This window comes from Gigantopelta aegis, chromosome 8 (genome assembly GCF_016097555.1).
Source record: "Gigantopelta aegis isolate Gae_Host chromosome 8, Gae_host_genome, whole genome shotgun sequence".
Classification (NCBI taxonomy): domain Eukaryota; kingdom Metazoa; phylum Mollusca; class Gastropoda; order Neomphalida; family Peltospiridae; genus Gigantopelta; species Gigantopelta aegis.
In genome coordinates, this window is record NC_054706.1 from 78,492,601 (window position 1) to 78,506,905 (window position 14,305).

General features: G+C 35.0%; 1 protein-coding gene across 1 annotated transcript; it reads left to right on the forward strand.

The window, feature by feature from the left end:
* Positions 1-1,502: 1,502 nt before the first annotated feature.
* LOC121379409 (vesicle-associated membrane protein 7-like) lies at positions 1,503-14,104 on the forward strand. The gene is made up of 6 exons (XM_041508012.1): positions 1,503-1,718; positions 4,591-4,747; positions 5,266-5,362; positions 11,551-11,652; positions 12,504-12,653; positions 13,742-14,104. Exons 2-6 carry the CDS (start codon positions 4,599-4,601, stop codon positions 13,940-13,942), a joined length of 699 nt encoding a protein of 232 aa, XP_041363946.1. The 5' UTR covers positions 1,503-1,718; positions 4,591-4,598; the 3' UTR covers positions 13,943-14,104.
* The last annotated feature ends 201 nt before the right edge of the window (positions 14,105-14,305 follow it).

The window sequence follows — 14,305 nt, forward strand, 5'->3', positions numbered from 1 at the left end:
GCACAACGTAGTTCTTAGAATTTAACGGGTGAGTTTTCACTATACAATCCCGGACGAGCCCCAGTTGTTAAGTTCTAAGATCACTACCCATCTGACACCATCAGACAACCAAAGAGACCAAGTGAAAACTGATTTTATTTCTAACTACAGCAATATATAAAACAAGCAAAGAAAAACAGTATGCAAATTAATGTGTGCTGACAAGGTTAGCCCTTCCTCCCTGGTGCCAACAATTAAACATAAACGCTCTTATCTCAGCACTGAGAGAGACACGGGTTTGCTAATTACACACATCCGGACCAGTATCTCCCCTCCCAAGTAGAAACTATTTTATATGGCTTAATTTACCCCCTTGAACTTGAACTACAAATTTAAAGTTAACCCCATATATTCTAACAATGATTAACCCATATATCCTAACACTGAGTAATGATAGAAGTCGGTTTTTGTATAAAATGGCAGTTATTGGTTTTTGTGCCTGAACTCTTCATATCTTCCTGGCAGGCAATATTCCGGAATTATGCCTTATTATTTGCAGTTATGAAAGCATTCGAGTTGGAAGTAATTTTGTATTGTTTGTATTTTACATCTTTATTAAGTTGCACATAATATTGTACATTTTATTCATTATAATGAATAACATTTGCAATATGTGCAAAATAATAAGGATAATATATATATTAAAAGTATAAGAATATATATATTTAGAATTCAAACATATATATTGAAGAAAAAAAAAGTTTGGAAGTTGATGTATAAACATATCTTGGGCTCCACACTAAAATGTGGAGGACACATAACCACGCCCCTTTTCTATGCTAGTTCCTAAAAACCAAACATTTCAACACCATAATCACAAGTGCAACAATTAGAAAATCTTTGTTTTCTTTCTTTCTTTTCTACTTTAATAATAATAAAATAAAATAATTTACAAATTAACCAAAATAGTTTCCAACCAATGTATAATTTGTCAGTTGTTGATCCTGTGTGTGTGTGTGTGTGTGTGTGTGGGGGGGGGGGGGGGGGGTTCGTTTTTCGTTTTGTTTTGTTGCTTTTGTTTTGTTCTGTTTTTTGGGTTTTTTAATTGGTTGTTCAATACTGTTATTAATTTAGTAAATTAGTAGGCCCTACATTAAATTTTCGCTAATTTTTATTTAGGACTAAAAAAGCTCCTTTCTGCATAAAAATGTACACTGCTAAATAACAAAACAAATCGCACCACATCTCATAATTAAACTTATTTTCTCAAGTCCCTCGAAGTAAAGAAAATAATATCAATATAACAATAGAATCACCTACTGTAAAGCAAACAATGGATAGAAGATCCAAGTCAAAATAACTTCTTCTTTTTCTAAGGTAAAATTATGTAATAAATTATGCAAATGCTTCTTACCTTTTATTTGACGAAGATTTCCGAAAATAAACGATTTGGTCCGATTTGTTGGCAGTCTGAAAAGGGAGATAATTATAATGTGAATCAAATGATTTTTTGTCACGCCTACTTCATCATGAACCCGGAAAAGTTTTTGTTTTAATTGTGCATATAAATATTTGATCGCTGTTGTATTGGTGCAAATAGTTTAGATGTTACTGATAAAAGTGTATTGATGACTACATATATAAAAGCATACAAAGTTTTGTAGGTTTAGAAAAGTTTAGTGCAGCATTTTTTTTACTTCCTTGGACGATCGGTCTTCTCTCAGACTTTTGACAGTTCTGTAAGTTTGGGTTAATTGAAAAGATGGTGTTATTTTAAAGTTTGTTTTTAATTAAATGAATAAAATATATTTAACCAATGTAAGCTGATACAAAATGACACGTAAATTGCACAAATGGCCACAAGAAACACACACTTTTTACGATTTTAACCTGTTTTAAGTGCTCAAAAAATTATTTTTAATGAATTCAAAAAGAGAAAAAGGGGCGGATAAATAGGAAACAAATAAAATAATAATAATAAAAGTATTAAACAAATTTTAATTTTTAAAAATTAACTATAGTCCCTCCCACTGGTAACACCTTTTTTTTTTTTCATGCTTTGGAATTGACAAGAAGTTATTTATTTCTGAGCAGATTGTTTTCTAAAGTGGACACAAAAATAGTAGGTTTTTTTTGTTATTTCCAAAACACTAATAGTTTTCTTCTTACGTCAAACAAAACTGAAATTATTTACAAAAAAACATTTTTGTAGGAGGTTGGGACAGACTATAAGAGGCCCGAATCTTTAGAGGTCCAACTAGTATTTCATTTGATGGAATAAAAATGAAATCATTCAAAATATAAGACCAATGTTAGCTAAGAAAACAAGGGGGTGGGAGAGGAAGAAGGAAAATGACAAATTGCTAAATTACTAAACACAATACCTTTTCTTTGTGTGTGTTGAAGGTAATATATACTACTCAAAAGAATTTAAGGGTCAAAAATTTATAACCAAATAAGTTTCAGAGTGTATTAGATTGATGATGTAAACTACACCAAACAATTTATTTATTGTTCCATATTTACAAAAAACCACAAATAAACGTCACTGTATACAAAAAAGTCACATGACATGCTGTCAAAGTTGAAGGTTGTCAAACATGGATTTTACACATTAGAACATTCGTTTACTAGTGTGTGAATCCACCCCTGGCGCGAATACACTCGACACATCGTTGCCTCATGCTGTTGATCAGACGTCTGAAGAACTCTTGGGGAATGGCCTGCCACTCTGCCATAAGAAGTTGACCCAGATCATGAAGGTTGGCCGGAGGGGCATGGTTATCCCGAACTCTTCTGCCTAATTCGTCCCAGGTGTGCTCTATTGGGGCCAAGTCAGGCGATTATGCTGGCCAATCCATCCTGGCGATACCTTGTTGTCTGAGAAAGTCCGTTACCACCCTGGTGCGGTGGGGTCTGGCATTGTCATCCTGCAGAACTGCCCCGCCGCCAATCTGCTGAAGGCACGGCCGGATAATCTCATTCAGATAGCGGATTCCATTCAGATTGCCATCCACCACATATAGGGGGGTCCTGTGGTGGATAGAGATGCCGCCCCACACCATGACGCTGCCACCACCGAACCGGTGACGTTGTCTAACGTTAACGTCAGCGAAGCGCTCCCCAGGACGTCTGTAGACACGAACCCGACCGTCGTTGAACTGGAGACTAAACCTGGACTCATCAGTGAACATCACTCGACCCCACTGAACACGTTGCCACCGCAGATGAAGCGTGTACCAGTGACGTCTGGCCGTTCTGTGACGTGGTAGGAGTGGTGGTCGAACAGCCTGGCGACGGCAGCGTAGATTATTGGCTCTCAGACGATTGCGTATGGTTTGATCAGACACTCGAGTTCCAGTCGCAGTCCGCAGATTGTCACGTAATCGGCGTGCAGTGGTTGTGCGTTGACATAGAGCCATATTGGTAATGTAGCGGTCCTCTCTATTTGTAGTGCTTCGGGGTCTTCCCGAACGTGGACGATTTCGAACAGAATTCGTTGCTTGGTACCGTTGCCACAGTCGGCCAACGACACTCTGACTGACACCAAGTCTCAGAGCAACATTTCTTTGCGTATTGCCATCCTGAAGCCAAGCAATAGCCCTTCCTCGATCTTCGATAGTCAGTTGAAGTCGTACCATTGTCGAATTTGGAGTGTGCACCGTACACGAACGCAAGCTCCAATTATACGGAAATTCAGCATTGGGAACATGGAATACACGTGCAAAGTGTGCAAATGAAGTGCTTTGTGAAAAAGCAAGTTATGGGCACTTAGCAGACCTTTCGCTTTCGCCCTAATTTACGTGCAAATGTAAGCATGTTTTTGCCATGAGAACTAGTCGACAGTGTCAATGACAGTGGATTTTAATTCATTTATGGGTTGCTTAGACCCACTTTCGTCAAAATGGAACAATACCATGCGTGACATTATGGTCTAGCTAATATAATTGACATTCAGAAAATAATGTCGAAAATATCATCTGACCCTTAAATTCTTTTGAGTAGTATATATATAATACATAATCACCTGGTTTTAGGGGATGTTATTCCTATTTTGTTTTGTTTTATTAATAAACTTCCAGTTGTATTTAAATAAATAAATTTACACACATTTTGGTCATGGTATGTACACAAACATGATCTGGTCTATACTCTATATAAACGGGTCAAGATAAACCAGTTTTTATAAAGTGGCTTAGATGTCCGAAGATTTCAAATAATGTGAGAGTGCAATTATATATTAATTTGCCTTTTAAATTTAATTGTGGAGAGGCATAGTGGGCCTAATCTTTAGATTGGAGGGGTGGGGTGTGTTGTATACACTGGTCTGTAAAAACATGTCTACAAATGCAGGGCTTGCTCTGGCAATCTCCAAATTCGCCAGTTGTTAAATTTAAAAACAATTTACCAATTTTATTTTAACTAGGTGAAAACATTACATGTAATAATTGATATTTTGTTAGAATATAACTCAGTTTCTGCAATTTAATTTTTTTGATAGATAATTTGGCAAAATTGTTTGCTCACCTAGAGCTAGCCGTGAAATTGGTCTGTATTACTGTAAGATTACTGTAATTCAGTATATTAAATGTATATTTGTTTGTTTTTCAGCAACAGCAATGACGATCCAGTACAGTTGTATAACCCGTGGCACCATTGTCTTGTGCAGCCACCAGGCGGAGTCTGGCAATTTCCAAACGACCGTGAGTCACATCCTGCCAAACATACCGACTAGTAGCAACGCGAAGACGACCTACACATCGGACAAGTATTTTATTTTTAATAAACATTAAAATATAAATCATGCACATCAAGTTTTTAAAAAAATTTTTTATACTTAGTTATTCAAGTATTAATATCTTAATCGCCCATTGGAAAGAACACTGTAAGCTGTTTTGGTATCACATAGCAATCACACTAATAGGATATAAATTTGAAGACATCTGATTAGTTCTTGCATGGTGATGATGCAGTCATCACAGCCATGCCATCCTATGAAATAAGCACAATCAAAATTGATTGTTGTGTGACATATAAATTGAAGTTAACTGTAAACACAAGTACCATAAATTAGTTTCAGTTGAAATATTTTTTAATTTCTTTTTTGTCTTACTTTTTGTAAGAAATAGAGTGCTACATTTGTATGCATTAGATACCATTTATCTGAACTCATTGTGTAAAAACAATAGTTATTATTTTGTTTTGTCGTTCACACTCTATATATACTAATATGCATTGTTGAACAGAACAGTAATGCTAATAATATTTTTATCATTTTGTTTTCAGTTACTGCTTCCACTGTATCATAAACAATGGTTTAATTTACTTGTGTGTAACCGATCCACAGTTTGGAAAACAGAAACCATATCTTTTTCTTGAAGAGGTATTTTTGTCATACTTTTTTGTAATACCGTCATATCCTTTAATAATGTTTATAGAACAAATGTATATGTACAAAACTTGATTTAGGTTTTTGTAAAATTCATGTAATTAAAATCTTTAAGTAGCTTGTTGACAAAACTTGTTGCATTTTTGTTAGGCATTCTATGCATATCTCATTCATGATAGTAGATTTAGATAGAGAACATCTCTAAAACTTGACTTGAAATATGAGATTAATAGACCTCTTTCACATTCCCATTGTGCATGTGCGCGAAGAGTACCGTCCCTTGCCGAATTGGACGGTATCGAGGCTGTATTGAAAAATAAACCACATATACACGTTGCTGTGTTACTGGGATGATTATTATTACAGAACATTGCGATGCATCCGCAAAAATCAGGTATGTTTTGTTTCTTCAGTTCGAAGACTTAATTCCTGATGTGACACGTTAGGTATTATGTAACCACCAGCTCATCAGAGGGCGTATTCACTGGGATGGTACAAAATGGTTGTGCCCATTATATATAATAGCCGTCGCATTTAACCATTTTATTAATTAACTATACAATTATACTTGTTGATATTAAGCAATAATGTGCATTATGTATCGTTGAATATGCACACCAGTCCAAAAGCCTTGCTTTAGCATTCCTTTAAGTTGTGGTATGCATGTAAAATGGCTTGGTCTCAGAGCCACGACAAGAAACCGTTTGTTTTCAGTCGTACCAATGTATTTATAATAAATGATACATGGCATACTTCTCACATCCAACAAACAGGATAGCATACACGACGTCCTTTGATGGATCATTGGTTGGGACGGGAAATAATCAAACGGGCCCACTGAGAAGGATCGAAATTTCAGCAAATGGAACCTCTGACAGACGTTCTTGCTACGTTATCCCGGTCATTTGGGGACAAGGACTTTTATATGTAAAATCCGATATATTTTTTCATTTGAGCGGAACTCTCAATCCTGCGTTATGGGGGGGGGGGGGGGGGAGAGATCCGATACCCCAACCCCCCCCCCCCTCGGCTACGGGCCTGACATGGTACTTAATATGTTTGCTTCAAACATTCAAACAAAGTACCTTATGACTGGTACCTTATGACTGCGCATAATAAACCCTCATGAGTTTATAATAAAGAGACCATCCTAAGTTTGTAGCTATATTATCAAGCTGTCGGCTAGTCTAATCTGTTATAAATAAAACTTACATCTTTCTTAGGTTAAATAATCTTGCTTCAAATTTAAATAGCTGTATATGTAATACAGTTATATTTCTGACCATTCTCAGGTCGGTAGCAACCGAGAAGTCGGAAGGGGGACTATAGCCCCACTTTTATAAACCCGGTTTAAAATATGGCTTTTGCCCCCCCCCCCCACCACCAACTACACTGTGTCCCTCCACTACAGATTGTGCCCCCTCCCCTCCCTACAGGCCTAATTCTAATGTTTTATATACCATAGCTCAAATTCCATATGTATCATTTAATTTTATTCCAAATACCGAACAAAATTTTAAATAACTTGGTGAAAAGAAATCCCAACAAGAATCCTGAATGTATTTATCTGTTTAATGCTTTATAAATATTTAAATCATGTTAAATACAGTAAATATCTGCATACATACACGTGTGCACACATTAATATTATTTCAGCCCATATCTGATATTTATTGTGTACGAATCCGAGCTAATGGTTTGTCGGGCGTTAACAACCAAATATTTTTTTATTTCGTGATAAGCAATAATTCACAAATGTCTCCAATAAGTCTTGTTGGATTTTGACAGAATTTTCGGGTTCCCTACTGATAGAATAATTAATTATGGAGTTTTTTACATTCCTATTGCGTGGCCTCCCATTATCTATGCCCCCCAACTTATCCACAGGTCTATTTTTGCGAGATCTCGTGTGAGTTTGCGGTTTGCGTCCTCGAGTTACCCCGCAACGGGCACATGCGCAGTGGAATGTGAAAGAGGTCTATTGTTGGAAAAAACTAGTTATATCATAATAATAATAATAATAATAATAATGATAATAATAATATCTTCATCAGGGTTCTGTGAATACTCAATCTAATTTAAAATGTATTATCTTTATCAGGGTTCTTCGAATATTCCATCTTCTTTCAAATGTATTATCTTTATCAGGGTTCTTTGAATATTCCATCTTCTTTCAAATGTATTATCTTTATCAGGGTTCTTCGAATATTCCATCTTCTGTCAAATGTATTATCTTTATCAGGGTTCTTCGAATATTCCATCTTCTTTCAAATGTATTATCTTTATCAGGGTTCTTCGAATATTCCATCTTCTGTCAAATGTATTATCTTTATCAGGGTTCTTTGAATATTCCATCTTCTGTCAAATGTATTATCTTTATCAGGGTTCTTCGAATATTCCATCTTCTGTCAAATGTATTATCTTTATCAGGGTTCTTTGAATATTCCATCTTCTGTCAAATGTATTATCTTTATCAGGGTTCTTCGAATATTCCATCTTCTTTAAAATGTATTATCCATGGCTGTTAACTGTCCGTCGTGAGACGGATTTCCGTCGTCAGAGAAATTGTGGAAATAATTTTTTCAGTCAGGTTTTCTATATATATATATTTTTTTTATGAGAATCACTTCGGCCGTTTCCGTAATGTCAACCCGATCGCTTCGGACGTTTTCTTTACCCCACTGACCCCCTTTAAGGACCCATCCCAGGGTATAAACTACTATACATTTTGGGGCCGGTGAACGGCCCCATTCCCCTAACGTAAATTCCCAATCCAATATCAAACTTTTCCCCAATTAGACCCTTCAACCCAACAGTTTCCCAATAAAGATTCCCAAAGTTGCTCTTATCGTGGACACTTGAACTCATAAAAATGTTTATAAATTTAGCTAATTGTATTATTTTTTTTTAAATGACATCGAAAAAGTTTCGTTTTGGTTTTTCGATCGATTATGAACACGTGACGAACAACTCTGACCTGGATATGCAAATTAGGTGTATCCTGTTTTGATACAGTCTGTTTGTATTGTAGTTTTTAGTAATAATGCCTACATTGTCTGATATAATATATTTTTGGTAGAAGAATATAACTTTTTGTTTTAATCCATCCATTTGCGTTAACACATATTTGGGATCTATCGCAACCGTCCAATCCATTTGCTGTGCTATTTTAAGCAGACGATCTTATTTTGTAAAAAGGTGTGTACATATGTTTCGTACTTTTTTTTCTCAGATATTTTAATATTATTATTTAAAAAAAAAAAAAAAAGCATGTTTGGTACGGTTGTTTCAAATGTATTATCTTTATCAGGGTTCTTCGAATATTCCATCTTCTGTCAAATGTATTATCTTTATCAGGGTTCTTCGAATATTCCATCTTCTGTCAAATGTATTATCTTTATCAGGGTTCTTCGAATATTCCATCTTCTTTCAAATGTATTATCTTTATCAGGGTTCTTCGAATATTCCATCTTCTGTCAAATGTATTATCTTTATCAGGGTTCTTCGAATATTCCATCTTCTTTCAAATGTATTATCTTTATCAGGGTTCTTCGAATATTCCATCTTCTTTCAAATGTATTATCTTTATCAGGGTTCTTCGAATACTCCCATCTTCTTTCAAATGTATTATCTTTATCAGGGTTCTTCGAATATTCCATCTTCTGTCAAATGTATTATCTTTATCAGGGTTCTTCGAATATTCCATCTTCTGTCAAATGTATTATCTTTATCAGGGTTCTTCGAATATTCCATCTTCTGTCAAATGTATTATCTTTATCAGGGTTCTTCGAATACTCCCATCTTCTGTCAAATGTATTATCTTTATCAGGGTTCTTCGAATATTCCATCTTCTTTCAAATGTATTATCTTTATCAGGGTTCTTCGAATATTCCATCTTCTTTCAAATGTATTATCTTTATCAGGGTTCTTCGAATATTCCCATCTTCTGTCAAATGTATTATCTTTATCAGGGTTCTTCGAATATTCCATCTTCTGTCAAATGTATTATCTTTATCAGGGTTCTTCGAATACTCCCATCTTCTGTCAAATGTATTATCTTTATCAGGGTTCTTCGAATATTCCATCTTCTGTCAAATGTATTATCTTTATCAGGGTTCTTTGAATATTCCATCTTCTGTCAAATGTATTATCTTTATCAGGGTTCTTCGAATATTCCATCTTCTTTCAAATGTATTATCTTTATCAGGGTTCTTCGAATATTCCATCTTCTTTCAAATGTATTATCTTTATCAGGGTTCTTCGAATATTCCATCTTCTGTCAAATGTATTATCTTTATCAGGGTTCTTCGAATATTCCATCTTCTTTCAAATGTATTATCTTTATCAGGGTTCTTCGAATATTCCATCTTCTGTCAAATGTATTATCTTTATCAGGGTTCTTCGAATATTCCATCTTCTGTCAAATGTATTATCTTTATCAGGGTTCTTCGAATATTCCATCTTCTGTCAAATGTATTATCTTTATCAGGGTTCTTCGAATATTCCATCTTCTTTCAAATGTATTATCTTTATCAGGGTTCTTCGAATATTCCATCTTCTGTCAAATGTATTATCTTTATCAGGGTTCTTCGAATATTCCATCTTCTGTCAAATGTATTATCTTTATCAGGGTTCTTCGAATATTCCATCTTCTGTCAAATGTATTATCTTTATCAGGGTTCTTCGAATATTCCATCTTCTGTCAAATGTATTATCTTTATCAGGGTTCTTCGAATATTCCATCTTCTGTCAAATGTATTATCTTTATCAGGGTTCTTTGAATATTCCATCTTCTGTCAAATGTATTATCTTTATCAGGGTTCTTGGAATATTCCATCTTCTGTCAAATGTATTATCTTTATCAGGGTTTATCCATCTTCTGTCAAATGTATTCTTTATCAGGGTTCTTTGATTTCCATCTTCTGTCAAATGTATTATCTTTATCAGGGTTTATCAGGGTTCTTCGAATATTCCATCTTCTGTCAAATGTATTATCTTTATCAGGGTTCTTCGAATATTCCATCTTCTGTCAAATGTATTATCTTTATCAGGGTTCTTCGAATAGTCCATCTTCTGTCAAATGTATTATCTTTATCAGGGTTCTTCGAATATTCCATCTTCTGTCAAATGTATTATCTTTATCAGGGTTCTTTGAATATTCCATCTTCTGTCAAATGTATTATCTTTATCAGGGTTTATCAGGGTTCTTCGAATATTCCATCTTCTGTCAAATGTATTATCTTTATCAGGGTTCTTCGAATATTCCATCTTCTGTCAAATGTATTATCTTTATCAGGGTTCTTTGAATATTCCATCTTCTGTCAAATGTATTATCTTTATCAGGGTTCTTCGAATACTCCATCATCTTTATCAGGGTTATTCAAATACTCCATCTTCTGTCAAATGTATTATCTTTATCAGGGTTCTTTGAATATTCCATCTTCTGTCAAATGTATTATCTTTATCAGGGTTCTTTGAATATTCTTCTATGTATTCTTTATCTCTTCGAAAATGTATTATCTTTATCAGGGTTCTTCAAATACTCCATCTTCTGTCAAATGTATTATCTTTATCAGGGTTCTTCAAATACTCCATCTTCTGTCAAATGTATTATCTTTATCAGGGTTCTTCAAATATTCCATCTTCTTTCAAATGTATTATCTTTATCAGGGTTCTTCAAATACTCCATCTTCTGTCAAATGTATTATCTTTATCAGGGTTCTTCATCTTCTGTCAATATTCCATCTTCAAATATTCCAAAATGTATTCTCTTTATCAGGGTTCTTCAAATACTCCATCTTCTGTCAAATGTATTATCTTTATCAGGGTTCTTCAAATACTCCATCTTCTGTCAAATGTATTATCTTTATCAGGGTTCTTCAAATACTCCATATTCTGTCAAATGTATTATCTTTATCAGGGTTCTTCAAATACTCCATCTAATTTAAAATGTATTATCTTTATCAGGGCTCTACCCATAATTGTCTGAGCTGTCTAGGTCTGACTAACACTTTTGAATCCAAATGAGAAAGTGTTGCTGCCAACCATCACTTATGCTACTACATCAATGTAATAAAGTCATGTACTTCAGTTTTACAGAAAACATCTTTGCTTCTCTCATGACACATGACTTTTGGGGCAGAATCCTGCTTCATTATTTGTGATTTGTTTTTATTCTGTAGATTAAATCAGTGTTCCACAGCAAAAATCTTGTGTCTCAAGCCGAGACGGCAGGAACTGACGATCTGAATGCCGAATTCAGCCACATCATGTCACGGGAGATGGTAATCGTTTAACAGTCAGCAATCGCATGTGTAGGAAGGGGGTCTAGACTGTGGGGTTTTTAAGGAGGTCGGATCATTCTTCCCTCGATAATACACCTTCTTGCACAAGTGCCTGATCCGAACTCACAGACAGGTTTTAACAAACCGCACCGTTATGATCAGTATATCTGTGAGCATCAAGTTAGCTGGTTTTAAAGAAAATTTGTTATAGTTAAACTTTCTTCAATAATCTGAAATAATATATTCTTGAAAATAAAATTTAAAATGAGTAAATTAGCATCTGTGATTACTGTTTCCTTGCTTATAACCAATTCCAAAATGGGCTGTGCCAAAATTGCACAAGTTAATTCTCATAGTGAAGATTAGATTTGTTTTTTTCAAAATTCTGAAACACTTGAATGTTAGTACTGAATAGAGCTTAAATGTCCTGAATTAGATGCATGTGAGCAATGTACCACAGATAATAAATAATGGTGTTTTGTTACACATGTACAGACACGTACACAAAAAGTATTTTTTTACTTCTGATTTGATGAATGTACACCTGCATCACATGGTATTTGAGGCCAGACCTTTTGTTAACAGACATTTAGCTGACAAATTGTTCATTGACAATTGGTGATAGGCCTCAGAAGTTGCATGAACGATAATTTTATTTGCCCCTATTGGCCTTCCCATTGCTTTTACAAATCAAGTTTTGCGTAACGCATTTTTATTTAGATGTAGCACATCATTTATATACGTAGTCATAATGGTTACACAAAATAATGGGCGACACAAGCGTTCAATTCTTAGAGGCCGGTGGTTAGAGCAAAGGTTAGGGTAATGTCTAAGTAAATGTTTGTTTTCAGAAACGGTTTTCCAAACAAGGGAATGATGCCTTGACAATGCTACAGACACAGATGGATGACGTGAAGGGCGTGATGAATATCGAGAGGGTGCAGGAACGCGGGGAAAGACTGGATGACCTGATGGACAAAACAGAAGAATTAGAAGCCACTGTAAATTTGAGAAATGATCTCCATTAAATTGTCTTTCATCACACCCCTGTTGATGTGGTTAAAATAGTGTCATCCAATGTGCCCATGCAAAACATTAATCTCCATTATGCATGTGCAAAACATTAATCTCCATTATGCACGTGAAAAACATTAATCTCCATTATGCATGTGCAAAACATTAATCTCCATTATGCACGTGCAAAACATTAATCTCCATTATGCATATGCAAAACATTATTCTCCATTATGCATGTGCAAAACATTAATCTCCATTATACATGTGCAAAACATTAATCTCCATTATGGATGTGCAAAACATTCTTCTCCATTATGCATGTGCAAAACATTAATCTCCATTATGCATGTGCAAAACATTAATCTCCATTATGCATGTGCAAAACATTAATTTCTATTATGCACGTGAAAAACATTCTTCTCCATTATGCATATGCAAAATATTCTTCTCCATTTAACGTGCAAAACATTCTTCTCCATTATGCACATGCAAAACATTTTTCTGTTATTCATGTACAAAATATTCTCCATTATGCATGTGCAAAACATTCATTATTCATGTGCAAAACATTTTTCTCCATTATGCACATACAAAACATTATCCGTTATTCATGTGCAAAATATTCTCCATGATGTATGTGCAAAACAGTCTTCTTCATTTAGCATGTTTAAAATGGTCTTCTCCATTATGCATGTGCAAAATATTCTGAATTATTTTAATAATTTTTCATTTCATTTCAAGTTATTTTCGTGCTTATATCCAATTAGGGTTCAATCACGCTGTCCTGGACACACACCTCAGCTATCTGGGCTGTCTGTCCAGGACAATGAGTTAGTTGTTAGTGTTAGTGAGAGAGAAGAAGGTATAGTGGTCTTACTCGTACCCAATGAGTCATTAAAACTTGTTCTGGGTGGGAGCCGGTACCAGGCTGCGAACCCTGTACCTATCAGCCTTATGTCTGATGATTTAACCACGATACTACCGAGGCCGGTTTATAATTAACACTTTGATTCTGTTCATTGAGTTGTCTCCCTGTTCTGTTGTTGGTTTACATCTGATGCTTTATCTGCAGGCCAAAGCGTTTAACATGACTGCTCACAAAGTGCAGAAGACGTATTGCTGGAAGAACACCAAGATGACTATGTGGCTGGTGTTAATTGGCGTGGTGGTTACCGTCGTCATCATCATCATTATTCTCGCATCCACTGGCGTCTTTAAAAGTGGCAGCGACTCCAAGGGAGCAGTAACTCCCACCCCGACGCCTTCTGGTTAATTAATACCGGAGTACAAGAGATACGTTATGTGCAATCTATTGGTTCACGTGGACTCCATTTTTGAATCCATGGTAATATTTTTAAAGCTGCAGTCTCTAATATATATTTAATATTTTAGCATTTAGAATAACTCATCACAGGCTTTGACCTTAACTTTTTTAACAGGTTACATAATCTGGTACATAATCTCAATAAAAATTGGTCGCCACATAATTTAAATAAATTAAAAAAGAGAGGTAAAAAAGCTAAATTATTTACTTTTATTTAAACTTGTTGTTTTAGGTGGGGGTTTTAGGTGTTTTAGCATCTTGTTGATTGCATAGTAACTGAATGTGCCAAAAAAATCTAGTAGCCTGGCGGAC

Coding starts and splice junctions, on each gene's coding strand:
- LOC121379409 (XM_041508012.1), top strand. CDS start 4,599: ATGACGATCCAGTACAGTTGTATAACCCGTGGCACCATTGTCTTGTGC. Junction 4,748..5,265: donor ACGACCTACACATCGGACAA/GTATTTTATTTT, acceptor TTTTGTTTTCAG/TTACTGCTTCCACTGTATCA. Junction 12,654..13,741: donor CAGAAGAATTAGAAGCCACT/GTAAATTTGAGA, acceptor CTTTATCTGCAG/GCCAAAGCGTTTAACATGAC.